The sequence below is a fragment of the Canis aureus genome, chromosome 14 (assembly GCF_053574225.1).
Source record: "Canis aureus isolate CA01 chromosome 14, VMU_Caureus_v.1.0, whole genome shotgun sequence".
NCBI lineage: Eukaryota > Metazoa > Chordata > Mammalia > Carnivora > Canidae > Canis > Canis aureus.
This window is the reverse complement of record NC_135624.1, coordinates 40,319,961-40,347,426: the sequence shown is the minus strand read 5'-3', so window position 1 is coordinate 40,347,426 and position 27,466 is coordinate 40,319,961. Positions and strand designations below refer to the sequence as shown.

The window sequence follows — 27,466 nt, the reverse complement described above, 5'->3', positions numbered from 1 at the left end:
CCCAAGTGGCTCCCCAGAGCCTCAGGTCTCCTGGGGTCTCAGCCTGGCTGAGCCTTCCTGGCCCTGGGTGGCCAGGCCTGGAAATAGAAGGGGGTGCACAGATGACAGAGGACTGGCATCCCTGGCAAGGGATGTGTGAGGGCAGAGAGCACACACTAGCAGGCCCAGCATGGGGTTAAGTGTTGGCCGACACCTGGTCCCACCTTGGCAGGGCTGTGGCCTTGGGCCGCTGCACTGGGCACGTGGGCCCCAGCCACGGCATAGGCAGGAAGCCTGGGGGTGATACATGGGCCTGCTCCAGGGCCTCTGCTGCTGGGCTGGCTCCGAGTCCTGTCCCTGGGCAGGTGTAGGGAACCAGGCTGAGTGAGGCCCGTGTGGGGCGTGCCAGGGCCACCTCTGTGTTTACCTGCACAAGGGTCCTGGCGGGCAGCCCCCAGCTCTGTGCTTGGTCCCCCCTGGGTCACAGGGAGGACAGGCCACCAGCACTGGGCTGGCCAGGTGGGGAGACCAGCAGTGGGCTGGAGGGAGAACTCCAGCATCAGGCTGGCATCAGGCTGGGCTACAGGTACTGCCACTGCTCCTTCTGATGTGTGTCCTGGGGGCCCCTCCTGTCCTGGCCGCTTGATCCATGTGGCTAGTACATGGACCTCAGGACGCAGAGGCAGGGGCTGTGGGGTGAGCTGGCCTGGCTCAGCATCTGGCTGTGGGTGACTGGCCCCACATCTCCTGGGCTGAAGCGAATCCAGTGAGTGGGCCAGTGGCTCCGGGGGCTCTGTGGTGCTGGACCTGGAGGCTACACGCAGCCGGAGCAGCGGGCTGGCCTCAGGAGGGTTGAGGGGTCCCCAGGGCCACTGAGATCAGGGCTGGGCTCTGAGCACGGGAGGGCGCAGGCCTGTCCTGGCCCCGAGGGCGGAGGGGAAGAGGGGCACAGGGGGCCCTGGTCATGAACTCTGCCTTTGTGAGGTTGGAGCCGAGCCCCAGGACCCAGCATGCACCGTGGCGGGTTCTTGAGCTCCGATGGACGCTGCTGCTCCCTGATGTGCGTATGCTTGCCGCCACGTGTGCAGCCCTGAGGTGCTTGTGTTGACGCATCTGCACACTCCCCACATGGGGGCCTGGGAGCCTGGGGGCCTGCCGAGCCCGAGAGGGGCCTGCCCTTGGTCCTATGCAGGAGGTGGATTCGAAGTGCTGGAGAGAGTGACGGTGGACAGGTGAAGGGATACCCAGTCCCAGGACGTCCTGTCCTCACTGTTCTGGCCAAGGTCAGATGGGGTGCTGCGGGGACGGAGGAATGTGGCCCCGAGCTGCCTGGGTCCGTGCCAGGGCGGGTACCGCTCCCCAGCCGTGCTCCTCTGTGGAGGAGGGTCCTAGGGCGGGTGAGCCGTCTCTGTGGCGCAGAGCCACCACCCTCACTTGGGGTGCCCCACCCGATCCTCTCTCCTTGCCTGGAGTCCCCGGGCTGCTGGCCACATTACCACCTGGAGCTTCCCGGTGTGGGGGAGGGGCGCTTCCTGACCCCCCCGGGGTGTGGGGGCTTCTTGCACCCCATGCCGGTGGGCGGGCTGGGTGGTAAGAGGTGCCCACGTCCCCCTTCTCATGGAGCACCATGGTTAAAAGGGGAGGGACGACCCACCCTTATAATCTATAGCGACTGTCACGGAGCAAACTACTCCCATTTCGTACAGACGGGTCAGGTGTCGGCACGATCGATGGCTTGCGCACAATAATTATAGGAACTAGCGGCTTGTGTTGCTTGAGTGAGTTTAAGAAGAGTAGGGTCTCAATCTTTCCTCTAATAGGGCCCTGACAGTCCGTGGCGGCGTTGGCGCCGCGTCTTGGGCTGACAGTGTCGTCATTAAACACCAGGTAGTGTGGGACAACAGCTAGTGCGGCCCGCTGGGGGACAGGCGGCTGACAGCAGTGGTTTGTCATCAGCGAGCTGTCCGGGCTCTCAGGCTGTGGTGCCGCCGGCTGCTCGGTGACGTACAGCCTGTCGGGCTGCCTCTGTGATTTGATAATCGGTAACTGTTTGTCAGCGGCCGGGCCTCGGCTCAGAGGCGACAGTGCTGCGGACGGCAGGTCAGGCCCCCACAGGCCGCGGGGTACAGGTGGGACACCGCCGGGGCCGGGCCGCCTGCTGCCCATCAGAGCCCCTTCCTCAGGTTCCGACCCAGAGGTGTGAGTGCTGGGGTCCGCACGGCCTCCTGATGCCACCCCGTGCTGCTCGGGCTGGGGCGCACTGCCCGAGGGGTCCTGGCAGCGCCTCTCTGTGGGCCAGTCTCTGAGCAGGGGGGAGGCGGAGCCTTCCCGAGGGCCTGCCGAGGAGCCCTTGGGAGCCTGGGCCTCTCCCCTGGCCTCGGGGTGCAGAGCAGGGGCCATTCCACGTGCCTGGGAGGGTCTCCAGCTGCCCCGTCCCCTTGCCCGTGGCCGCCGCTGGGACAGGGCCCGGACCGTCCCCTTGCAGCCGGGCTTTTCCAGCATTCCAAGTGCTGGGAACCATCAAACACAGGAAAAGTGGAGTGATTTATTAGACTCATAAAAATTCATACTTGTGATTCCAGCCATCCCGCTACTGAAGCTTGTTAGAGCTCCGTGCCTGGCAGCTCCTGCCGGGAGAGCGCGGGGCGGGGCACCCGCGGCCTCTGTGTGGCTGCTGTCACGCCTCATTTGGAGAAACAGACGGGCCCCCGTGAGCACATGAATAACTGTTGACGAGGCGGGGGCTTTGTTATGTCGCGGCGGTGTTCGCATGGGTGGGGGCCAGGCCCTGTCAACCGTGTGCTCCCTGCACCTGTGGGGCCTGGGCTGGGGCCACCCAGGGCCAGGTGGACGCCGGGCCCCGCCAGGCGAACGGCACACGTGAAAGAGGGCAGGTGGAGGTCTTCAAGGGGTGGAGACGTGTGCCTGCCGGCAGCTGGTGCCTAGCTGGGGTCCGTAGGAGTCGGGCCCTGTTCTCTCCTTCCTGTGGGACCCTGGGCAAAGGCCCGGTAGCCTGGAGCCGCCCTGACCCAGCCCGCGCCGCTTCCTGCATCTGTCCCCGAGGGGCCAACGTGCCCCATCGCTCTGCCCTGCCGTGCTCTGGGCATCGTGTGTTCCTGTGGCGGGGCAAGGGGATGGAGGCTCCCCCCTCTGACGAGGCTGTGCCATGGCCAACCCTGCCTAGGGAGCCCCTGCCAACAGCAGAGGGGCCTGGAGGGCGGGGCCTGAGCCTCTGTGGAAAGTACATCCCCCCGCTTCCGCACAGGCCGCAATGGGGTCCCCGTCGCCTCCCGGCTGTGTGGCCACCTGCAGGCAGCTGGCTTCACGCTTGATGGGTGGGAAGTGGTGCTCATCAGCACTAATCTCCCACATCCCCTCGCTGCGCCCTGTGGGCTGTGCAGCGATCCTCGCTGACTGCGGTGAAGGCGGCAGGGAGGCAGCGCCAGCTCTGGGAGCAGCATGCCGTGGGTGCTGGGCGGGCCTGGGGGCGCTCTCTGAGCTGCTGCGGTGGGGGGGGGGGCGGGCAGAGGAGGTTCCCTGAGCACCCCCGAGTCCGGGCAAGGGGGGTGCGTTTGTAGGGTGCTGTGGTAGGCACCATGGCTGAGCCGGCTGCCCCTGGCGGGGATGATGGAAGAGGTCAAGGGTGCTGACCAGGACAGGTGGAGGAGCCTCCATGCTTCTTGCCCCATGACAGCAGCGTGCACACGGGCCTGGGGGGTGGGAGGCCCAGGCACCACCCGGTAGGCCCCAGGCAGCACTGAGAGTGCCGCGGACGGCTCTTGCAAGCTGTGCACGCAGGCGTCCTACTCCCTGCGCTCAGTGGCCTGAACTCCTGGCTCAGTCACAAGGCCGAGATCATCACTAGAGAGAACTAAACTCGACATAGGCTGCTCTTGGACATTGGGCCCTGGCAAGGTGGGGAGTACACTAAAAGACCGTGTGTAGGCTGGGACCCCTGCGGGAACAGAGAAGGCCTTCAGTGTGCTCCTGGGTGGGTGCCGTCCCCTTGTCCCCCGTGCCCTGGTGGTGCTGGTGCACCTCAGCTCTGGGGCAGAGAGACGTGTGCTGGGGCTGGCATGGGTGCTGCTGTCACCTGTCCACTGGCCTCCTGGGGACCTGGACAAGGCTTGGACCCTCAGGGCCAGACGCCTTCCATGGCTGCTGCCCGCCCAGCTGAGTCCTCCGGGGAGCTTCCCTTGGGAGTTGCTCTGCGTGCTTGGCCTCCTTAGCACACGTCTTCCTCGGGAGCAGGCTGCACATCCGGGGCGGGGTGGGCCCAGGCCAGGCCAGGCGGAGAGCCATGTGTGGGCACGGGCTGTTTGTCTTTGTTCTGGAAGGTGGGCTGCCCAGCGGGCTGAAGAGGCAACAGGCCCGAGGGGCTGGGCCTTGGGTGTGACACAGTGGAGTTCCTTCCTCTCCTCTGGCCGCCGGAGCCTGCCTCCCCTGTGGTATCCATGCCTGTGTGGACGGGACCCGGGCTGGGGTTGTGCGTGTGGCCTTGATGCCATCTGGGAGCAAGGGGAGCCCCGCAGGTGTCCTGGGGTGGAGCGGGCCCCCAGTTGACCGGGGCCCTTTGCTGGATCTTTGCCCTGCGGTAGGGCCAGGGGCCAGGGAGGGAGGGGGTGGTCCAGCCCAGTGGGGACGGATGGCCAGGGTGTCCTTCGGTGTCTGGCGGAAGCCTGTGGCTCGGCCCGAGCCGGGGGGCGGGTGGTGTAGCTGAGCCCTCGCCTCAGCAGCGGCAGTGGAAGCCGGACTGTGGGCGTCCTCCCCAGGGCCCAGGGCCGGACCCCGATCCGGCTGCCCAGCTCCAGCAGCGTGCAGACAGGGCACGCTGGGAGCCCCCAGCCCTCCACCGGACGCACCCCTCCTGGCTAAGCGTGGAGCGGAAGGGCCGGGGACCGGGGTATGGAAAGCCCCGGTGGGTTACGGGGCACTGGGTGCCAGGCCGTGAGCGGGAAACGCCGTCCAAGTTGCGGTCGTGGGCAACAGGGTGTGTGCCGTGGCGCAGCCGCGGCCGGGGAGCGGGGCGCAGCGTTGCTGGGGCAGCCTCCAGGCCAGCTGTCCCTTGGCAGCTCTTCCCAAGAGGAGCCAGCCTGAGCCTTGGGGGGCCGCGGAGTGGGAGGGTGCTGCTGGGAACCCCTCCCCGCAGCTGAGGACCAGAGCCTGTCACCACAGGGCCTTTCTTCCGCCTCCTGCAAGTGGCACGCATCCATGGAGTCTTTCCTGGTGGCCTCTGGGGCCTGCCTGCCCGTCCGAGGACGCTCAGGCCGTTTCCACCCCCAGTGCAGCCCGGCTGTCACCGTGTCCAGGACCATGAGGGTCACCAAGGGGACAGCTCAGATGAGGTTGATTTTCAGAAATGCCCTGGTGGAGGGGCCGTGTCTGGAGAAGGCGGGCGCACCTCACTGCTCTGAGATGGAGTAGGGTGTGGGGCCCACTCCCCAGCCCTCCCCCGGGCCAGGCCTCGTCTGCTGTGGCTGTGCGGGCTGCCGTGCCTTCCAGGGGGTGCTCTGGGTCCTGGCCCTCGGCTGGGAGGTGTAAGCATCTGGGCTTCTGCTGGTAGCGCCTGCCCACCCCAGCGGAGAGGACGTCCTGCCAACGTGGGCTGTGGCCCTGGCAGTGGGCACGGGTGTCCCGCCAGGCTCAAGGCTCTGTGGACAGCTCAGATGCATGGCAGGGTTTCAGATGTGGGGATAGCACTACCTGTTGAAGGCTTTTCCAGAGTGTGTGCTTGTTCTTCTGCTTGGTGTCCGTGGCCGTGTCCCCAAGAGTGCAGGGGAGCGTTGTTGGGCAGAAGCTGCTGGCACAGCCCCTACCCCGGGATCCTGCACGTGCTCTGGCACACGGCCTCGTGTCCCTCGGGCCACCTAGCCGCGGCCAGGGGGAGCGAGGGCCTGATGGCACCTCCTGCTGCACAGACTGGGGGGCTCTGGGCTGGCCTGTGCCTCCCTGGGCCTGCCTGCCCCTCGAGGGGCTGGCGGTCCTGTCAGGGTGGGAAGGTTAGGGCCTGGAGGGCCACGTGACTCATCTCGAGCCGGGTGCCAGCAGTCTGCCTGCGTTCAGTCCTCCCGTTGGCTCTCTGGGGACCCTTCCCCAGCTCAGGTTCTGTGGACTCCTTGCTGCCCGCCCACTGTCTGGACCCACCTGTCCTGCTTGGCCCAGCTTGGCCTCAAGTCCGCCCCTGTCACTGTCCCTGGGGTCCTGCAGAGTCTGGGAGCACGGCGAGGCCCTGGTCACAGGTGCGAGCCTTTTGCCAACCTGAAGGGAGTGTGGGGCAAGCCCAGACCCTGTGCCAGCCAGCTCCTCCCCAGGCTCCCTGTAGCCCCCTAGTCCACCTCCCCAATTCTGCTGGGAGAAGCCAGAGCATTGCCTGCCTAGAGCTGTGCCCTGCTTCTCATTGTCTGGGGCCTGTGGCCACACTGTCCCCTCCCTTTGGGCCCACTCAGGCCCCTTCTGCTCCTTCTGAGCTGGCGATGTCCCTGCCAGGAGGTGCTTCCCATGGGGCCCGCCGTGGTGTGCCCCTCTTTGCATCACTGATCACCATCCAGTATAGTCACAACCGTAAGCAGCCTCTTAGGATCTGAGAGTCTTGCTGTCACTGGAGAACAGGATCGTGTGCAGGGCCCACCCTGAAGGCTGTGGGAGCTCAGGGAAGAGGCCTTGCAGGGGAGGGATCTGTGGGTGTGCCCCTACCCCACCAGCTTACGGGTCCCCAGGCACTCACCATGGCCTCCTGCCCTCTCTCGGGGGTGCACCAACAGCGCCCCTGCCCGGTGCTGTCCCGCATCTTTGCCAAGGAGGAGAGCGGGCTGGTTCCCATGGCCTGACACCTTGCCTGCACTGTCCCCTCTCATCTGCCTTATGCCAGGGTCGAGGACACCAGGGCCAGATCCTGGGCCGGGCCGAAGTTGGCACCTCATCAAAGACTGCCATGGAAGAAAAGACCTTTCAGACCGCGGAAGGGCGAGTTTGGGGGTGTGTTAGTTGCTTGTAATTGGCACCCACAGGCCCCGGTCAGGTAGGGGCCCCCGCGCCCATCCCAGTGAAGGGCTGTGGGCGGCCTGAGGGCAGCAGGTGGGGGCACTATCTGCCGACGGCTTGACCACAGGCCAGCTGTGACCTGAGCCAACTGGGAGTGGGGAGTGGTTTCTGGGGGAGAAGAGCGGAAGTCAGTGTGGCTTCTGAAATGCTGAGCCACGACACGGCGTTTTAGAACAGTCTTCAGCCAGTGAGGGGCGTGGGCACTTCGGAGGTGCCCAGGTGTCAGGGTCGCCGTTGGTGGGAAGCACAGCCAGCAGTTTGCATAGGGCGAGGATCTCAGCCAGCATGCGCTGGGGAGCCGGGCCCGGGAGAGGGCCTCCATGCACGGCCCCCCAACAGCCTGGCTCCCCACCCTCAGCCAGGGGGTCTCTCCCCCGTCATGCTGCAGTGGCCCCGGGGGACAGGGGCCTGGGGCCCCTCCTTCAGGAGCATAGCTTGGTTTCCAGGCACATTGGATTATCTGTGTTCAGGCTCCATTCAGTCCTGCGCCATTGGCACGGGTGTCTTGTGTGGCTGATTCTGGTGAATTCTGTGCTCAGGTGCTGGTCACTCAGCTGTCCCATCTCCTGGCTGAGAGGCAGGGCTGGAGGCAGCGTGCCCTTGGGCTGTGCCTCTACCCGCAGCACCCCAGCTGCCTCCTCACGCTGCCTAGCCCCTGGAGGCTCAGGGAAGAGGCTTCTGGAACAGGGGGTGGGAAACCCAGCTGTGGACTGAGCCGCTGCCTTCTTCGGGTACCCTCAGCCTGTTGCTCAGCTGGCCTGTTTCTGGAGGCTCCAGTGTCCCCATCCATGGCCCATTGCTAGGCAAGCCCAGAGGCTGGGGGACAAGGGGCTACGGGGTATGGGGCCTGGGACACGGGGTGCCGGGGGAGCACATATGGACAGCCGGGGCCTGCAGGGAACACTCTTGTGGCCCTGGCTTTGCCAGGCCTGTTTTGGACGCAGCCGCCCCTGCTGGTCCCGTCTTCAGGCAGGTCTTAGCACAAAGCCTTCATCATCTTCTTATTCATTAAACAATTGTGAAATTAGCAACTCATTTTCTACCTAGTTATTGCCCTTTGAAGTTCCATAAAAATCTGAACTCCATCTCAACTCCTGCGCTGCATTACATCAGAGAGAGCGAGCTGTGACCTCTGTCTGATGGGCTGTGCCATCTGGGTGGCTTGTCTGGGGAGCTGGGGAGCTGGGCCCGGGGTTTGCGGCAGACAAGCCTGGACGGCCCCCAGCCCTCCCTTCTCTGCCATCCGCCCCGTGCCTGGCGGCCCTGGGAGGGGCTGGCCAGGGGCTGGCGTGCTCCGGGCTTCCACAACAGGCTCACAGAGGGCCGTGCCCTGTGCTCCATCCCGGACGGGTCCCCGGCTCTCTGGGCCTCAGTGGCCCCCGTCCCAGGCAGCATGCCTGCCTATGCCTGCAGGACCTGTGCCTGGAGCCCAGGAGGGCCCCTGGTGGTGGTGTCTCCCCCCGCCCCGCCCCCCTGCGCAGGGCCCCTGGGCATGGGAACGCGGGGGGGGGGGGGGGGGCGGCCTGGGCTCTGGGCCTGCTGCGGGTGCACGGGCTCTGCTGATAGATGGGCTCATATCCCACTCAAATATGATGCCAGCAGTTTTTTTGTAGTTTGTCTTCCATTGCGGTAGTAAAGTTTTTAATTAGGAAAGCTAATGAGATCGATTAGTCATTAGAAGTGACCTCTGCACAGCAGGGCGGAGAGGGCTGTGTGTGTGGGCCTGATAACGCGGCGCCCGGGCCTCGTTGGCAATAAAGGCGCGGAGGGTTTGATTTGAGTGAAATGTGCCACAGGGAATACATCATGCGGAGAAAAAAAATTACAACCCTGGGAGTCTGTAATGAAGGGAATTAAACCCACATCCTATCTAAATAACATGATTATCTACACAAACCCTCCGCCAGCCGGGAGGAACGGCAGGCTGCTGCTGGGCCGGCCTTCCCAGCCGCAGGGTCGGGGCGAGCCCCGGGCGCCGTGCCGTGGCCTCGGGGCCTCTCGGCCAGCCCGCGCTGGCCACTCTGCCTTTGCTCCCTGTACCCCAGCATTGTGATCCCTGTGACCCATCTCTGTGCCCTGTGCACAGACGCCCCGGGCAGCTCTGTCCGCGGTCACTGTCAGGAGCACTTCTGCTGTCTGTGTCCACACCGCCTGACCAGGAGTGGCCTGCAGGGGGCAGGGTGCTGGCTGCTGGGGGGTGGGGTGCGGGCCTAACTGATGCCGCCCTGAGGGCACTGACACCCATTGGCCTCTTAAGAGAAGGTCCGCTCTGTCCCTTTGTCTTCTCCTAGAAACTATGGTGATCGGACACTGATTAGTGAAAACCTGACTTGAGGACAGGCCTGCAGTGTGCAGGGGCGTGTTACAGATCGTGCTGCCCGTCACCCTGAGCGCAGAGCCCGAGCCTTTGGGCATGGGGGCCGGGGGCTTCCTGGAGGAGGTGGCAGTGTGGTGCGTTCCGAAGAGGGGAGCAGAGTGTGCTTAGGAGGAAGGGGAAGAGGCTGGTGAGGCCCAGTGCCGCCAAGCAGGGATCCGGCTGCAGAGCCAGGGCTGTGTGGCGCTGGTGGGTGGGGGCAGCCCTTGAGCAGGGGCCATGGGCTACAGGCAGGGGTGCTGTTCAGGTGCAGGGGCTGCAGAGCCGGGAGGTCGCGGTGGTCGGAGGCGGTGGGGGTAGCTAGGGGCTGGGACGACCTAAGGAATCTCTTAGTTGGAACGAGGTATTATTGATTTTCTTTGGTCTATCTTTGCTTGTAAGACCTTGAAAATTCAATTCAGCAAACATTTGTCTACCGATGCCCACTGCCTGCTGGGCTCTCCCCTGCGTCCCAAGTGTGTGTGGGGTGCCCAGAGTGAACGATCTACTCACTTTGGTTGCTCAGCAAGACCAGGTGTCCCTGGTGACGCCATGGCGCCCTTTGCTTTTGCTGAGTTTCTTTTTTCTCCCTGACTCCCTAGAGCTGCTGCTTGTGGAGGGAGGGAGAATGAAGGGGAGACAGGGAGAGCCAGAGAGAAGTGGGGGAGGGGGCCTGTCCTGTGCGGGGGTGTCTGGTCCGGTCTCACCTGCACATGTTGTGACCCCGTTGGTGGCCTGTGGCTGTGGGTCCATGCCACACGTCGGTGACCAGAGCCGTGTCCTGCCCTAGCACTCTTTGGGCCACGAGGCCCCGTGTTCACCCCCTGACAGGTGTGAGGGGCCTACACATCCCCCTTGGTCTGACAGCAGGGGTAGGCGTTCTGGTCTGGGGGCACTTGGGAGGGCTCTGAACCTCGCCGTGTCCTGGCCTTGCCTCGTGGGTGGATGGGAGCCCTGGCAGAGGGTGGGGGGACACCTGGAGGAGGGTCCCTTTTGGCATCTGCACAAGGAAGCACAGTGCCACTTACCAGCCAGTTACTGGCTCTGGGTGCAGTGGTGCCCATGGGGTAGGCTTGTCCTTGCTTCTGGCCAGGAGGCGTCCCCCACGGTACAGTGGGTTCTGGGGGGCTGGGCAAGCCTGGAGAGGAGGTTTGTGGGCCAAGGTGCTGATTTGGGGGCCTGGTGGTGGGCAAGAGGTGTCTTGGGTCTAGAGCTGTGGAAGATGATTTTTAGATGCTGTCCATAGACTTGTAACAGCTCCTTCCTGTGGGCAGGTAACAGGGAGGACCCCAGTCTGGACCAGTTTGTGGGTGCTGGGAGGGTGCATCCTTGGGGTCCTGGGGGGCAGGTAGAGGTCACGGAGCTCTCCGGTCTGTGCTGTCACGGGAGTGGAGTGGCTGGCACTGGGCAGTTAGCGTGGGGTCTGTGGGTCTGGTGCTGCTGTGTGCCTGCCCTGCTCCCTCTCCTGGGCCATCCTGCACTCCGGGCGGGCTTCATCCGAAGGGTCACGGGCCCACTCTGGTGCTGATGCACCACGTGCCTTGTGCTAGGGGCCTCACCTGGCTCCCCTCCTGCCACCTGGCTGCTTGGCCGTGCTGCCCGGCGTGATGTTGGGGTCAGCTCCTGGTGCGGTGTCTCTGGGACTGGGAGCCGCAGGCAAGCACCCGCTGCCGGGGCCCTAGCCGAGCTCCCGGTTGCTGCGCAGGCAGGTTGGACGGAGGAGCGCCTGTCCGAGAGGGGAGCTTCCTGGGAGGCTGCCGCCCGAGGGTGGGTCAGGAGAGGCTTCGGCGCCTGCGGCCCGCGCCGCATTCGCTTTAATTATCTGGGCAGTTAGAGCTGTATATTATGAGAGCCGGGCAATTAGGTACATTCCTCGAAGCTGTGGAGAAATTGCCGGCTATCAAGTGGAAGGGAACTGGGGCAAAACAGATCCCTGTTAATTGCATGAAACATTCAGCAAGAAGAAAAGCTGTGGCGTTCATCACCCCGCAAGATGTTATGAAAACTGGTGATTAAATACATAAATCTGCGTGAGCATGTGGCGGGGCGGTGCCCGGGGAGGGAGGTGAGCGCTCTGCACCCCTGGCCTCCCGGGCCTGCCCGCGGTCCTCTCCTCGCTGCTCGCTGGAAGTTCTGGGCAGTGGGGCCAGCCCTGAGGCTGGGCACTTAGGTCCCGCCTGCTGAGGGGCACCAGCCCGTGATGCTGCCCTCGTCGACTGTTCCCGGGAGACTGGGCGGCCCGTTTCCTTGCCCGAGTCACTGCGTGTCCCTGATGTCTTGCATCTCAGGGCTCCAGGCCTAGGCCCAGCTCTCCTGCAGCCCTGGGCCACTGGGTGCCCTGGGGCCACGTGTGCACCATGGGGCGGGAGTGGGAGCTGCTGACCTCCACTGAGCCCCTCTATGTGGGTTTTCTCTTCAGCATCCAGCCTGCACACCCTGCGGACCCCTCCTACCAGCAAAGTGATCAAGACCCGCTACCGCATCGTCAAGAAGACCCCAGTGTCTCCTCTCAACGCCCCCCAGTTTCCTCTGGCCCTGCCCTCCTGGCGGGCACGGCGGCTCTCCCTGTCCAGGTAGGAGGCCCTCATCCAGGCATTGCGGCCACTCCGGGAGCTGTGCCTGGGCGTCCTACAGGGAGGGACTTGCGGTCAGAGTCTGGGCCCTGAGCAGCCCTCTGGAGGCCGTGGTCCCGCCTTTGCATTGACATACTGATTATTGGAGGCAGGAGATGAGGCTGAGGCCCTCTCTGTGCTGCCCCCACACAGGTGCTCCACGCTGGCAGCTTGCAGGGTGGGGGCAGTTCCCCCTTCTTTTCTGGGTGCCCCAGGCCCAGAAGTCAGAGGGCTAGCTGGGACAAGGAGCACTGGGGGACAGAAGTTGGGGGTCTCACTTATGAGCCTGCTCAGCCCTGGGGCCTCAGGAGAGACCCAACGTGAGGTGTGGCCCCTTCCTTTGATGAGGTGGGGGGGGGGTTACAGCTCTGGCGAGTAGGTGGGAAGACCCTCGCCCTCTGTCCTGTACCCCCTCCTTCCTGGGGGAGCTCCTGCATCCCGTAGGCTTCCACCTGGCTGCAGTGGGCGCTCTAGGGCATGTAACTTCGGCTGGAGGCTGTGGGGCAAGGGATTGTTGTGCTCCCAGGGGCTGGACCACCTGGAGGCCTGGGCAGATGCTAGCCTACCATGAGCCCCCTGCCGACAGTGGCTGCCAGGCTCGGGGCCATGAAAGCAAGTGCCTCCTTCCCGCCCCTGGCAGGTGTACCGGGCGACCAGCCCTCGCAGGCAGGCGGCAGCGTCCACTGCCCTCCTCCCTTACCACGAGGCTGCACTAAACTTGGCCCTGCTGCCGATTTTTCTGGAGGCAATAGCTGGAAGTATATTTTAAATTAATTTTACTGCACTTTTTGTAATATTTTTGTTTTAAATAGATTTATAAGTATCTTGGGGGCTATTTCTATAAATTTATGAAGATAATTTTCACTCTCTCGATAAGGTTAAATTTACACCTGCTATTTCCATATTAATTCACAGTGCTAAGTGGGTCTAATTTTCTTCCGTTCTCCTATCTAGTGAGCATGGCCTTTCCTAATGCAATTTCCCCCTCACTAAATCACTGTGATCGGGAGTCATGATCGAGCTAAATTAACTTAAATTAATTTACTTAATAAGAGCCCCAGATCATCGTGAATGAGGTTCAGATTTATTGATTCTTGCTCCTGCCTCCCCTCCTGCAGTCCGCATTCCAGCCTGCATCCAGCCCCGGCCCGGCCTGCCTCTCCCTGGGCATGTGGTAGGGGCTGGGGTTAGCTTTTGTCTCTGAGTGCCAAGGAGCCCCCGGGTTTGGGTTCAGCTGGGCCAGTTCTGAGCATGCTGGGCCTGCAGGGGCCACCAAGCAGAAACGGGTGCCAGGCCTTATGGGGTGAGGGCTCCTGGGGAAGAGGGGTGCTGAGGGCGCCCCCTAAACAGTAGCCACCTTGTAACCAGTCAGAATGTCAAGCCCGTAAGGTGGAAAACAGCCCAGGGGGGTGGCAGGACAGGGAATATGCCTTTTCAGTTTCGGAGGTGAGGAGCAGGTGGGAACTGAGAGAGCCACGTGGGCAGGTATGGGTCAGGTAGATGGGTGGGCTATGAGGGGAGGCAGCCCGGTGCTGTGGGTGCTATAGGCAAGGCTGAGAACGGACAGGACATCCCCGCACGGCCACTGCTTCTCACAAGTTCCTCATCCTAGCGGAGATGGGGCCGGCCAGCTGCCTCACAGGGAGGGCTGTGGTTGCCTGGGTGGCCTGGCCCAGGGGCCCAATTGTCGCTCTGCTGGGTGGGAGCAGCTAGGGGGCCCCTGCCCAGGATGGCTCTATGCAGAGCCCAGAGGCCTGCCTCTCCCAGGCCATGCTGGGTGCCAGACGGCTCACGTCCTGTAGTCCCGGCTTGTGCATGGTGGCTGCGGCTCAGGGCAGGTCCCCAGGTGCCCTGGCCTTAGAGCCCTCCCCGGGCATGCCTGTGTGGCTGAGTTCGCCCTCAGGATGGCTGCACGGTAACAGGCCACATGCAGAGGCTTTTCTCACTGGGGTCTCTGTCTGCCCTGACCATTTTGCCACAGGCATCCAGGACATATCCTGAGCACAGAGCCCTGGATTCTTGGGGAGCCAGGCCTTGGGCTTGGTGGGCCTGCAGTGGTGGGTGCTGAGGGCTGAGTGGCTCGGGTCCTGGGAAATGTGTCTGCCCGTGGGCCGGGCTTCCTTTGCCCAAGGTCACCTGGACCCTCAGGAGTGGCCACCTGCCAGCTGCCTGGCCTCACTGTTGGCTGCGTACACCTGGGCCTGGCTTGTCGAGGCAGCAGAAAGGGCCTGTCTCCGGGCCCAACATCCAGTCTGGTGCTCACCTCCCTGCCACCTTCAGCTCCATCAGAGCTGTTGGCTGCCTGTGTGTGGTCAGCGGGCCCCAGGGAGGCTCTGGCTGACTGGCCTTGGATGTGGCCTTGATCTCTGCCCCGTGCATCTGCAGGCTCTTTAGCTTTTCCCTGGGCAGAAGGAGGGATTGGGCTGGTGGCTGGGCCCAGGCGCCAGGGATCAGGGCTGCAGTGGTGAGAAAGCAGGACTTCCTGCCAGGTAACCAGCCTGAGCCTAGGGGCCCTGAGCTCTCCTTGGGCCTCCTGATCTGCACCCACCCCAGAGGGGAACACCCGTAGGGGGAGCGGCAGGCAAGCCCCAACAGTCCTAGAAGTTTCAGTCGGCAGTGTTGGGGGCTGGTACACACAGATGGGAAGCAAGGCAGGTGACCCAGTGGCCAAGAGTGCCCCCGCTGGCATGGGGTAGCCCTGGATCCCACCCTCCCGCACACACTCACTGCAGAGCGGAAGCTGTGTGTGCGTGGAGCTGCTGCATCCCTGGGGAGCCCGGGGAGCACTGGTGAGTAGCCCGTGCTGTGGCCTGGGCAGGCAGGAAGGCCAGGGGACAAGGCTCTCGGCCCAGAGGAGCCAGGCATGCTGAGCAGGGCCCTACAGCTAATGGCCAGTGGCTTGACAAGCCCCTGCCCTCCCTGTTCTGAGGGATGACACCCCTCATTGTGGTGGGGGGCTTGCCACACTCAATCCTGCGCCACAAGGGACCTGGCATTAGAATGACTGGAGGCGGCAAGCTCCTCCTGGGAAGGACACTTAACTGTGTGTGTGTGTGTGGTGGGGGGGTTGTCTGTGGTACCAACTACCACCCCCTGGCCAGCAGGCTCCTGGCCTCGGGCCACCTGGATGCAGGGCCAGCGCTTGCTGGCCTCAGAGGCTGTGGGCTGGATCAGTTCGGGACCCCCAGGGGGCTGGGCTGGGCCCCTGGGACCCCGTACCACTGCCACCCAGCACAGCCCTGGGGGGCCCCAGAGGGTCCCACGAGCTCACCATAGGGCTGAGGCTCACACTGAGCCAGGATTTAATGTTTTTGTTCTCAGATTTGTGGATTTGCCTGTGCCCTCGGCGGTTTCCAGCAAGTTCATTAATCTGAACTGAAGCTGAAATGTGACTTATATCCCTAAACTGCCTGTCACTTTTTTTCTCTTTCCAAATTCATTTGACGTGAAAGCGCGGAGTACACAGGAGCCGCTGTGCTTAAGCAGATGAGTCTGGAGGCCGCTCTGTCCCGACTACAAATGGTGCTGTCACAGGGGCTGCTGCGCGCAGGGCTGCTGTGCTTTATTTTATTTTATTTTTGTGTCTGTGCGGTAAATCTTAAGTAATCTCCGGGTGGTTTGACGAGGTTTGGGCTGCGATTTTGAAGGCTCTGAAATGCTTCTCCGTGGTGACGTCTCATTAAAGAGGAATTCAGCCTGAGGATGGGCCGCATCCCCTTGAGGGTGGCCATGGGGTCCTCTGTGCTCCCCTCAGCACCCCTGTCTGCCTGCCCCGGCTCTCGGGGTGTTATGGCACAGCTCCGAAGCCTGGCCCACCTAAGCAGTGGACGTGTGTTGTCTCTGTTCTGGAGCCGGACCCGTGAGGTCAGGGTGCTGGCATGGCGGGCTCCTGTCCAGGCTGCACGGAGCCTTCTCGCCATGTCCTCCCTCGGCGCACACAGTGCTCTGGTGTCTCTCCTCCTTTTGTAAGGGCACCGGTCCCATTGTGGGGGCCTCGTCCTGTTGACTGTCAAACCCTGAGCACTTCTCAAAGGCCCACCTCCAGACACCATGCCCTTGCGGTTAAGGTTCCAGGAGGACTTTGGAGGGCACATTTGGTCCATCTGGGGAATGCCTGCTCCTCCCCAGACCTGCCCTGACCAGGCTAGTGGAACTGGGGCTCCCACAGCCTCCTGACCTATGGCAGTGAGAGGAGCTCTGGTTGAGCCCGCCCAGGAAAGGGGTGCTCCCTGCATTTCATGGCCAGCAACCCCAGGCCCTGCTCTGTGCCTGGTGAGGGCCCCGCTTGGCGGTGTGCACGTGGGCCCCTCTTGCTCAGCCCAGGTCAGGACCAACAGGGCTAGAGAGCGCCTGGTGCTAGGCGGCAGGGCTTCCCCACCTGTGCCAGGTGCCCACTCTGCCCACAGTGCTCTCCTCCCAGCAGGAGGCAAGCAGATGGGTGAAGCATGTACATCCATGGGGTGCTCAGTGCTGGGAAGTGCTGAGATCTACCCAGGGTGGATGGGTGCTCAGGGATGCCCAGAGAAGGCTGCTCTAGGGGTGGGGCAGGTGTGGTCTGTGTGGCCATGTTTCTAGGGCCTTCCAAGGGGGCCTGGGGAAGGAGCCTGGAATGTCTTGCTCAGAGGGCAGGGGCCACCTAGAGGTGGTATTGAAGTTGGGGCCTGGAGCCCTGCTGCTGGGCTGGCAGGGGTGGGGGGGGCGGTGCGTCAAGGGGCTGCAGCCCTTCCTCCCGGCAAACCCCTTCCCAGGCTGTAACTGCTGTTTAGGCCCAGGGCAGTGGCCAACCTTGATCTTGACCTGCCTGCATATTCCTGGGGGTGCCTGCCTGCAACCTGCCTTCCCTTTGATGCGGAGCCCAGGAAGTCATTCACTGTGCCCGGCTACATCTAGGGCCCCCAGCTGCCCCGTGATGACTCTGCCGGGCGCAGCCTTTACCAACAGCCTGAGAAGCGTGCCAGGCCGGGCACGGCTCCCGCTGCCCGTGAGCATGCTGAGCGGCCATGGCCAATGCAGCAGGATTTTGAATTGTTTCTTTTTTTTTTAATGAACTAGATTTTATTTATTTATTTATTTATTTATTTATTTATTTATTTATTTATTTATTTATGTTTATTCATGAGAGAGAGAGAGAGAGAGAGAGGCAGGAGACACAGGCAGAGGGAGAAGCAGGCTCCATGCAGGGAGCCCGAAGCGGGACTCAATCCCAGGACTCCAGGATTGCACCCTGGGCCAAAGGCAGGTGCCAAACCGCCGAGCCACCCAGGGATCCCCTTAAATTGATTCTGACAGACGTGTCTACTTCGAGCTGAGAGAGCTGTCTGGCTGCTTCCACACGGGTGCTGGGGTCTGGGTGTGGGAGACCCACTCCGGCCCCGGCCTGCTTCGTGCGGCAGGCAGTCGGGCCGTCCTGGTTTTCTGTCAGACGCAGGGAAGGCCTGGCTTGGATGCATGTGGGGCTCCATCCGCCTGGGTATGCCCGTGGAAGAGAGGGCGCTATCTCCGTAGGGCGAGAGCGGGTCAGGAGGAGTGCCCGATGTGCGCTGCAGGGACTGCTCTCTGCCCCCCACGGGGCTTTCCTTGCTGGAGTCGGTGGTGGTATATGCCTGTGTGGACGACCCTCAGGAATGGCCTGTCCTTTGGGCCCTGGGGAAAGCCTGCTGCCCACTCTTCTGCTCAGTGGGGACCAGAGAGCCCACGGGCCCCTGACCCTCTCCAGCCACGGAGGACCGGGTAGGGGCATCACCATCCACACTTGGGGTTTCTAGAACTGACTGGGATGGCCAGACCTGTGTGAGGTGAGGAGCTACTGCCAAGGGCTACGGGGGGTGCCTGGGGCCAGGGCTGGTGGGGTGACCTGAGCCACATTAGCCCCCCCAGCCCCTGTGGCTCACATCCGTGTCCCCGCCGAGGGCAGTAGGGAAAGAGGGGAGCCACCCACCTGGTGTGGACCATGCAGTTTGGTTGTTGACATCCAGGTCATGAGCTCTGATGACACAGTGACACTCAGTGCAGGGGGCTCCTGACCACACTGACGGGGACTTCTAGGCCCTGCATGCTGTGGGAGATGGCCTTTGACCCTGGCTTGAATTCGGGGGTAGTGTGGTCGTGGCTCTTCACTGGGTGGTCCTTGAGCCATCTCTCCCTGTTCTGGGCTGTTGAAGTGCAGGTCAGTCCCTGGCAGGACGGGGAGGCCCCCAGGTGGTGGCACTAGTGGCTCCTACCTGCCCTTTCCCTTCTCTGGCCACAGCCTGAGGTGTGTGGAGGATGCCTGTGTGGAAGCTGTGGCTCAGGAGGGGACAGACCCCGAGGAGGCAGCTGCTCACCTGTCCCCGGGCAGCAGGCCTGGGAGCTGTGCCCAGCCGGGCCTCTCTAGCTGTGGATCTCGCCCAGGCCTGGCGCTGGTGAATGGGGAGGTGGCCGCGCATGGCGGGGTCTCCTGGCAGAGGAAATGGCATGCACAGCGCAAAGCCGGAGGGGTGGGGCGAGCAAGTTCAAGTGCAGAGGCTGGACTAGCCTGGGCGATGCGCAATACCCCGGAACCCATTGGGGAGCCTTGGCTCGGCAATGCTGGGCAGGTGGTGAGTGACCCTGGCCCAGCTTCCTCCGCAGGGCATCTGGCCACGCAGGACCTTGCAGACCACGATACCACATCTGTCCCTGGCCGGCCTGGCAGACGGTCGTGGGGTGTCTTGCCTCTAAGTTCATCCCGATACCCTTTTGTACTTACGGGAAAGTTCAAAAAACTGTATTCTTTGCCTGAGTTCTCTGGCTGCTTGTACTTTGCCTCTGTGCTGTATCATTTTCTCCCCATCTATTTTTGTATAACCATTTGTGTGGAAATTGGAGACTCGGTGCCCCCTGACCGGCCGCTGCGTGTGGTCCCCCAGGGAGACTAGGGAGTGCTGCCTGGAGTCAGAGCTGGCTGTGCACCCCCTTGGCATCTGGGCTCTGCGTCTGTTCAGAGGCCTGGAGCCTGGAGCCGGCCCTCAGCCTTGCTCCGACTTTGCCGACCCTGAGTTTTGGATAATGGGGGCCAGGCACTTTGTGCAGCGTCTGTGGGCCAGGAGGCCAGCGTGCACCAGAAAACTCAGTCGGCCGGTAGCGGGGCTGCCATGGGAGCGCGGGCGGCCCCTCCCTGCGGCCTGCGGGCCTGGCGTCTGGCCGGAGAGGCCTGTCCACCCTGCGCGGGGCGCTCTGTTCCTCGCTGGGTTGCCCCCACGCCTTCTAGACCCTTCATGATTTCCGACCCTCTCCTGCCAGGATCCACTGTCCCTCATCCCCCACCACATTGTACATTCCTTGACTTATTTCTGGCAGCGTGGAGTCCAGGTGTTTCTGTTTTATTTTATTCTACAGCCTGTAGTCTGTTACTGTGATTCATCTGGATCCTCAGTTTGGGCCGCCCCCGGCCTGTGGAAGCCCCTTTGGGTGGCCTGGGACCTTTGCGCGTGGCTCCCTGTGGCTTCCAGGCTCGCCTGGAACTCTCTGTCCCTAGCTTGGAACTAGCCCGCTGCCCGCAGAACCCGGCTCTTGGCTGCACCGTGTCCCCCACAGCCGAGGCTCTCGTGGCCCTGGGGTGACGGGGGGGGTGCATGAGGGGGAGTCCTGGTTGGGGCTGTGCATCTCTGCTTCCAGGCACCCTTGAGGCAGTCTTTACACGGCTCTCTCTGGATTGCAGAGCTGGCGTGCTCGCTGATACAGTCGGTTCCGGTTCTGCGCCGCTGCTTCCTTCCCGCGGGGGTGTGGCTCCTCTCCCTCGGGGGACACCTGGTCCCTCACCCTTGGCGTGTGCACTCGCTGGAGCCCCACATTCATTTACATCCAGTGACATGCTGGATCCGAGTTTGTGGCTCAGCCTCGGTCGTGGTTGAGACGTTCTGTCGTCAAGTGCCCTCACGCTCGCCCCGTCGCCAGCCCATAGCCAGGATGTCCGTGCTGAGGGTCTGCCCTGAGGATTTGTCGGGCTTGATCTGGGGCATCACATGCGTGCAGCTGCGCCCCCCCCCCCCCGCCCCCCGGCACCAGCACTTCACTTTTTATTGCCGAGTGGCTTTTGTGGTTTGCCCACACACGTTTAATAGCTCTCTCCTTGATGGACGCGTGAGTTATTCCACTTTGGATCACCGTGGAGGACGGCGGATCACTGTTCCTGCCCAGCCCCTGGAGACCAGCGTCCTCTCCATGGTGTGTCCCCAGGAGCGGGGGTGCGGGGACACCAGAGGTGCGTGTCTGACTTCCCAGAGCAGAGATGCCCCTCTGTCCCCATCACAGCGCTTGGTGTTCTGGTTTCTCTGATTTTCACACTTTGCCTGTGGCGGCACCTCGTTGTGATTTCGTCTTCGTTTCCCTGACTGCCTGTGGGGTGGAGCACGTACTCGGGGGCCGACTTAAGGCCATTTGGGCTCCTTGGTCTATTCTTAAGTTGGTCTGTCCTTTGTTCTTGAGCCACAGGAGCGCGTGGAACTTATTTACCGCCTGGGAGTCCGGTGGGGGATGCAGGGGAGCCCCCGGCCCTCTGGGGACTCATGGCCCTGCCCCTGGTTCAGAGTGCCGAGTGAAGGACACCCCTGTCTGCCAGGGGGCTCTCCCTTGGCTCTGGCCTCTGTCAGCATTGCTGCGTCCCCGACCCAGAAGGACCCCGGGAACCCTGTAGGCCGTGGTCTCCCTGGGGAACCTGGAGCTCCTGAGGGAAAGCCTGGCCCTTTCTAGGCCACCGTGGTCCTGTCCGGGGGGGTTCAGGCTCCTGTTTGGGGCTTTCTGACAGGGCACAGTGGCTGGACCCATCCTCCGCCTTCACTCACTCATGTCCCTTGCTGGCCTGGGGCCCTGGCCTGGCCAGAGAACAGCTTTTCCTCTGGACGTGGGGAGCACCCATCGGCCAGCACCTGTCCTGTCCCCTCGCTAGGTGAAGAGGTGAGAGCAGGAAGTTGGGCCTGGGGGTGGCAGAGAGGGCAGGTGCTGACTTGCTGGGCCCTGGGCAGGTCCTGGGCAGGTCCTGGGAGAGAGCCCGTGGGGGTGACCCGGGCCCCGCCTGCTTTCCCGTGCAGTGCTGAAGCAGGTCTCCTCCGGCAGGTTTTTTAGAATTTTATTTTATGAGAACAGGCGGTTACGGCTCCCCAAGTGCCGTAAAAGTTAATGTGATGGCCTCCCTGCGCCTGTGCTCATTTTTATAATTTTTTATTTTATGAAACAGGACAGGGAGCTTAGTGACTTATTACTATTCATTTCGTTTCAATGCAGTAAATATTGATTCAGTTGGGGGTTTTCAATTTAAACCACTCGGCGATTATATAAAATATTACTGGCCTCTGAAATTATGCTTACCGATCCCTTCGGCTGCTCATTAAGGAAGGAGTGCAATTGTAGGTCCCTTTGCCTTCATCATTCTAATAAATGGGCTGAGGTGCGTTTCTGCTCGGGAGGTGCCACAGAAACTGCTGGCGGGGGCCTGACAGCAAGGATGCAACTCTTAATTTGGAAGTCGGTTCAAAGCGCGTCTACCTTATTTATTTATTTCTGTGTCTGTTTGAAGCAAACGGGCCTTTCAGCTGTCAGCAGCCCCGTGGCAGCAGGGCTGAGCGGGTCCTCCTGAGGCCCGAACACCTGCCCCTGCTCCTTGGCAGAGTGTGGGGAGGGGCCGGGGTTTGGTGGGAATGCGGGGCCCTGACCCCTCACCCCTCAGTGGAAGGGAAGGGAGGAGGACCAACCTCGCCGCGGCCCTGTCGGTCCTGATGGGTGCTGAGGCCAGGACACGGTCAGAGACACCTGCTGTCACTGGAACCTCATCCAGAAGGTAGGGACCTTTTCCAGGTGGTAGTGCCCAGCCCTTCACTGGCAGCACTGGGCCTGGGATGCAGGACCCTGTGGAGTGAGGAGAGGCCCCTGTGTGCCAGGGTCTGGCTGCTACACTGGCCGAGAGGGGCCCTGCTGCCTGTGTTCATGGTCAAACACCTGCCCAGTGTCAGGTGGCACATTGAAGCCTCTCCCAGAGCCCCTCTGGCATCAGGCCCTCGGGACCCCAGCAACAGGCCAGCTAGTCCCTCTGGGTCCGGGGTCTGTTCACACCTTCGGTCCCTGTCCCCGCCTGTGTGGACACCTCTGGGACGGCCCCGTGTAATGATGGAGGGCAGTGAGGGGGTCAGGGCGAGGAGCCCCTACGGCCATCAGGCCCTTGGCTGGGGCGGGGGCCAGGATGGGGCTGACCTAACATCTCCTGTCAGCCTGAGCCCCTGGCCCGTCCTGCTTGGTGATCATGTGGCCCCGTGACCGTTGCCCCCCCCCCATACTGTTTATGTCACTGCCTCCCTGCTGGCCATGGGGACTGCAGGCATCTGGCCTGGGGTCACAGGCATCACAGCCACAGCCTGTGTGGTGAGAGCGTGTTAGGGTAGCTCCCAGGCTCCGTCTGTGAATGGCATGGGAGGGGAGGGGCCCTGGGATGGGTGATGCCCTCGTGGGAAGGGAGGGGACAGACACCTGCTCGCGCCACCTCAGGCTGGGCCTGTGCATCAAGTAGGGGTGCTCACCTCCCTCTGGGGGCTCCTGGTGTCTGTCCCAGAGCCCATGCTGGTAGGGAGGAGGCCCTAGGGGGATGGAGCCACCACTGGGCCCAGCAGCCCCTGGGAAGGCCAGCATGCTGTGCCGTGCATCCCCTCTGGGACAGTCTCCGTCACCGGCAGCCCTCTAGCCTTGCGGGGCTCACGTCTGTGACTGTGTCTCTGACCCTCGAGCCTTTGGCTGCCCCGTCCTTGGTCTGTGCCTTGCTGCTTCTGTCACCGCCACCATGTGTCTGGGTTTCTCATTTCTGCTCTCTCTGTCCCTGGCTCTGCACAGACATGTGTGTCCTCCTGTCCTGCTCCTGTTGCCTGGCACTCTTTGTCCGTGAGTGGAGCCGCCATGTGTGGAGCCCCCACATGCTGGCTCCTCGGGCATGCTGCGGGTTCCAGGAACAGGGTTCCCTCCTTCACTGGGAAGCCAAGAGAAGCGGGTATCCGGGGCTCTAGGGCCTGTGTGCACACAGGCCTCAGCAGTGGCCCAGGGCAGGTTCCAGCCCCCTCTGGCAGCCATCCTGCTTTCCCAGCCACCTCCCATCCCTGACGTGCATGGGCCTTGGGCCATCTGCCCCTGGACGGCCATGCTGGCAAGCTGTGTCCCCTTGCCTGGGCCAGCCTGTCTCGCCTGCCGTAGCGCGCTGTGTCTTGATCCATGTTACGTACAGACGACTTCTTTGTCCTTTGGGAGTTGGATTGAGTGGCTGAGGCCTGCCAGGCAGCTTTCAGGCCAGCCCGTTGGGGGAAGCAGTGGGAAAGGGGCCAGGCAGGCAGGTGCCTTGCCCAGGCTTCATCCTTGGGGGCAAATCCCAAGGGGGACAGGACCTTGTAAGAGCTGCCACTGCCACGGCTAAGCCACAAGCCATGGTGCGGCCTCCTGTGGGCCAGTGGCTCACGGAGGAAGAGATCCATCGGCTAGGGTTAGGTGTTTCATGACAAAGTGAGAGAGAGCACGTGTGTCCCTTTGGTTTGCCAGAGGGAAGCTTCTTCTAGAAGCTAGCAGGACTATTGTGAAGGAAGCCTCAGAAGGTCTTGTTAAGTTTCTCCCTGTGGAGGGAGCACCTGGGTGGCTCAGTGGTGGAGCTTCTGCCTTTCGCTCAGGGCGTGACCCCAGGGTCCTGGGATCAAGTCCCAGATGGGGCTCCCTGCATGGAGCCTGCTTCTCCCTCTGCCTGTGTCTCTGCCTCTCTCTGTGTGTCTCTCATGAATAAATAAATAAATCTTTAAAAAAATAGAGTTTCTCCCTGTGGAACTCTGGGGAGATTGCCCTCAGGTTGTGCCTGGGCCCCCTGGCCACAGCTGGCCAGCACTGTGGGCCCTCCTGTGCCAGCACTGGTGACCCCAGATGTCCCTGGAGATGAGGAGCAGAGGAAGCTGAAAATATTGCCTCTGACAGGAAGAAATAAAATGTCCTTGTCGCCCAGTAGTACCTGGGTGCCTTACACAATCAAACAGCGTTTTAAATACCACTTTTATCCTGGTTTTAGAGGGAGTAGTAAAGCATCGCTCAGATAATCAATATCATATTTAACTCTTTGCATATATCAACCGTTTAGGCTGCTCTTACCCCAAAACATGATTCTCCTCTCAGGCTGGGCCAGGGCCTCTGAAGGCGGGTGCAGGAGACGTTACTCTAGGGTTGGGGAGCCTCCCAGCTGCTGAGGACCATGCCGGAAGGGCCCCTGGCTGCCTCTTCCAGCATGCGCCCTGCCCTGTGTCACCTGCAGGTTCTCTGGGCGGTTCCAGAGGTGCTGGGCCTTGGCACAGGTGTCCTTCCCTGCCTGGTCCTGGTCCTTGTGCTGCCTACCTTCCTCTGTACCCACCTCCCCACCCCTCCGGAGGGTGGTGCGTGGCCTCAGGGATGGCTGGGTGAGCCCCGCCTCCACCTGCTCTCCTCCCTGGGGCCTTGGCTCACCCTCATGGGCTCCGCCCTGGTGGGAGCTGCCAGAGCCCGGCTACGGGCTGTCCAGTGCTGGGGGCCCACCTCCCCCGTGTCCCGCCTGGCACCCTTCTGAGGCTGCGGGGCGGCCAGGGGATGGTGGGGATATCTGAGAGGTGCTTTGTTTTCAGTGTTACATCTTGGGTTGGGGAAGGCCGGCCGACCCCTGCCTGCCCTCCCGCAGCACCCCACCTTGCTGGCCTGGCCCCACGGCCCCACGGCCCCACGCCCCGGCCCCACCACTGCCCGAGGAGTGAGTGCTCTGGCTTTCCTGTGACTTTCCTGCAAGTCAGCAAGGTTTCCCCGGCTGCCCCGCCCACTCCCCCGGAGTGAGGAGCCCCGGTTTAATTTGCGGTTAGATGTCTGTTAAGATTGCGTCCACTTCCCAAGTCAGCATTTAATTGGCAAGGCACTTGATTTAACAGCGTGGGAGCCTCCACCGGAAAAATGGCCTGAATAAATCACCGCCTGACGCCAGAAAATAGATATAATCTCAGCATTAACTACATTAATAGTAGCAGGAGCCGAATTAAGAAAGCCATAAAGCATAGGCGGGGGAGCATAAATTACGGGAGCGGGTCCCCTAGGCGGGCCCCTGGTCGGGGGGCGGGGCAGGCGGGAGGAGGTCGGCCGGGCCCCGCCCACGCCCCGCCCACGCCCCGCCCCTCCCGGCCTGCGGTGGGCGGGGCCTGCCGGGAGCCCTAGCAACCCCCTACGGCCCGGCCCGGCCTGCGCACAGCCCCCGACCCGCCCCGCTCACCCCAGCCCCACCTCCTGCCTGGGGAGCCACCTGGTGCTGGCAAGGCCTTGGGTGCGCGTCAACGCCCTGAGTCCGCGGGGAGTGGACCCGGCGGGCTGGTGCCAGACTCAGCCGCCACCTCCTCCCTGCTACCTATGGCCTTTGCACCCTGCTCTGCAGACTGGAAGGCTTCTTGGAGGAGGTGACATGCCAGCTAGGCAGACACAGCCTGATCTCCCGGTGGGACCCTCGGGCCCTGGCAGTTGAAGTTGTGCCTCTCCATCATTGTTTTGTTCAGCCCCGTTCTGGCTGTTGGGGCAGGGCCCAGCGGTCACCCCCGCAGCCCTCCCAGCCCTCGCAGCGGCCACTGCCAAAAACTTTGCCACAGCTTAGTGGAGGAGAATGCTATCCAGTTTTAATTTCATTTTTATTCATATTCTTTGTCAAGTTCAACATTTTTTATGTTTACTGTTCGTTTGCCTTCAGCCCGTTTCTTACAAGTTTGCAAGACTCTTGAGTATTCAGGGTGTCACCCTTTGTTTTATCAGAGACGATCCATTGTTTCTCAGTTTGAATTTTGCCTTCCAGTTTTGTGTATGAGGATTCTTAGGATTCTTAGGATTCTTCTTTGCTTTTCTGCATCCGTCAGTCTTTTAAGACTTAGTCTATTGATTGTTTAGAACAGCCTTCCCCACCCCAAGGTTATAGGAGCTCAGTTATATTTTCTTCTAGTGCTAAGGTTTCGAGTTTTGCATTTAAAACTTTAATCTACCTGGAATTTATTTGGGGATGTGGTATAAGATTAAAGTTCAAATTTAATTTTGTTTGATAGTTATTTGGTTGTCTCAAGGCTTTTTCCATTATTTGCAAATGTCACCTTTCTTGCGTACAAATGCTCCTCCCGTACCTGGCTTTCTGCACAGATCTTCCCCTTTGATTTTCCCTTTGCAAAACAATCACGGTTTGTATCTTCAGTGATCATTTTATGGATTTTTTCTTTTGTCAACCCTCCCCCCTCAGGCAGGGGGTTTCAGGCAGATCCAGCCCCGCCTCCGAGTCTCCCTCGGGTGCCCCCCAGCACCCCACCTCATCCCGCAGATGACCACTGCTCTGGCCTTTGTTGGTCTAGACCGGCTCAGCCTCGGGTCCTTGAGCTTCAGTGAATGGAATCACAGTTGATCCCGTTTGGTGTCTAACCTCATTTGCTCACCATTTGTTAGACCGAATGGTCTAATGTTCGCCCTGCCCCCCGTGGGGCTGTGTGTGGAGATGGGGCCTTCCCAGATGTAAGCAAGGTTAAATGAGGTCTCTGGAATGGGGCCCTGATCTGATAGGGTTGGAGTCCTAGGAGCAGAGGAAGAGACACTGAGCTCTCTCTGCAGGCGTACGGAAGGAGCCCCTCGTGAGGACACGCACGGGGTGGTACCTGCTCGGCAGGAAGGAGAGGCCTTGTCAGCAAGCAGCCATGCTGGCTGCGTCTGGGGTGCTGTCCAGCAGCCCGAGCTGGCCGAGACCCCGAGATTGCCCAGGTCCAAGGGGGTCACTGTGGGTAGCAGTAGCCTGTACTTTGCCCTCGAGGTGTGGGCATACCACAGTTCAGTCGCTGTGCTAAATGACACATTGATGGGGGTATTTCTAGTCTTTGCCGCTCCCTTGTCTTGTTGGGCATGTTGCCCACTGACTTGGAGCCCTCGTTGCTGTGGACCTGTTCCATCGGAGGGTGGGGGTACTGAACAGCAGCAGTGAGGCTGGCGCCCACCATGACTGTCCTCAAACGCACGTCCTCAGCAGGAGAGCGCTCTGGCCTCCCATGGCCTCACCGGCACCTGCTGCTCCCTGGATGTAACCATGCTGCGGGAGTGTGGTTTGTTTTGTTTTTTATAGAGGGGAGCAGGGTGTGGGGACAGGCAGAGGGGTGGACAATCTCCAGCAGACTCCACGCCCAGCGTGGAACCTGATGTGGGGCTGTGTCTCATGACCCTGAGATCACAACCTGAGCTGAAGCCAACAGTGGGACACTTGACCAACTCACTGCCCAACGCGCCCCACAGACGTGCTTATTGACATGAGTGCTCGCCCTACTAGCGTCCAGGGGACTGGAGACAGTGCTGTTCCTGGACCCCAGGTCCTTACCCCTGGCCTGTCTTGTCTTCATTGCTTCTGAACATTTGTTTTTCCAGGTGAACGTTAGAAACGTTGGCTCAGTTTCTCAGCCTTCCCCAACCAATCAGCCTCCAAACCGGCTGAATTGCA

General features: G+C 61.8%; 1 protein-coding gene across 2 annotated transcripts in view; it reads left to right on the top strand.

Moving 5' to 3' along the window:
- ZC3H3 (zinc finger CCCH-type containing 3) overlaps positions 1-27,466 on the top strand; it is an 87,531-nt gene that overhangs the window by 24,441 nt on the left and 35,624 nt on the right. For both annotated transcript variants that reach the window (XM_077847539.1, XM_077847540.1), the window contains exon 4: positions 11,793-11,946. In XM_077847539.1, coding sequence (XP_077703665.1) covers positions 11,793-11,946 — 154 coding nt within the window. The remainder of the gene's footprint in view (positions 1-11,792; positions 11,947-27,466) is intronic.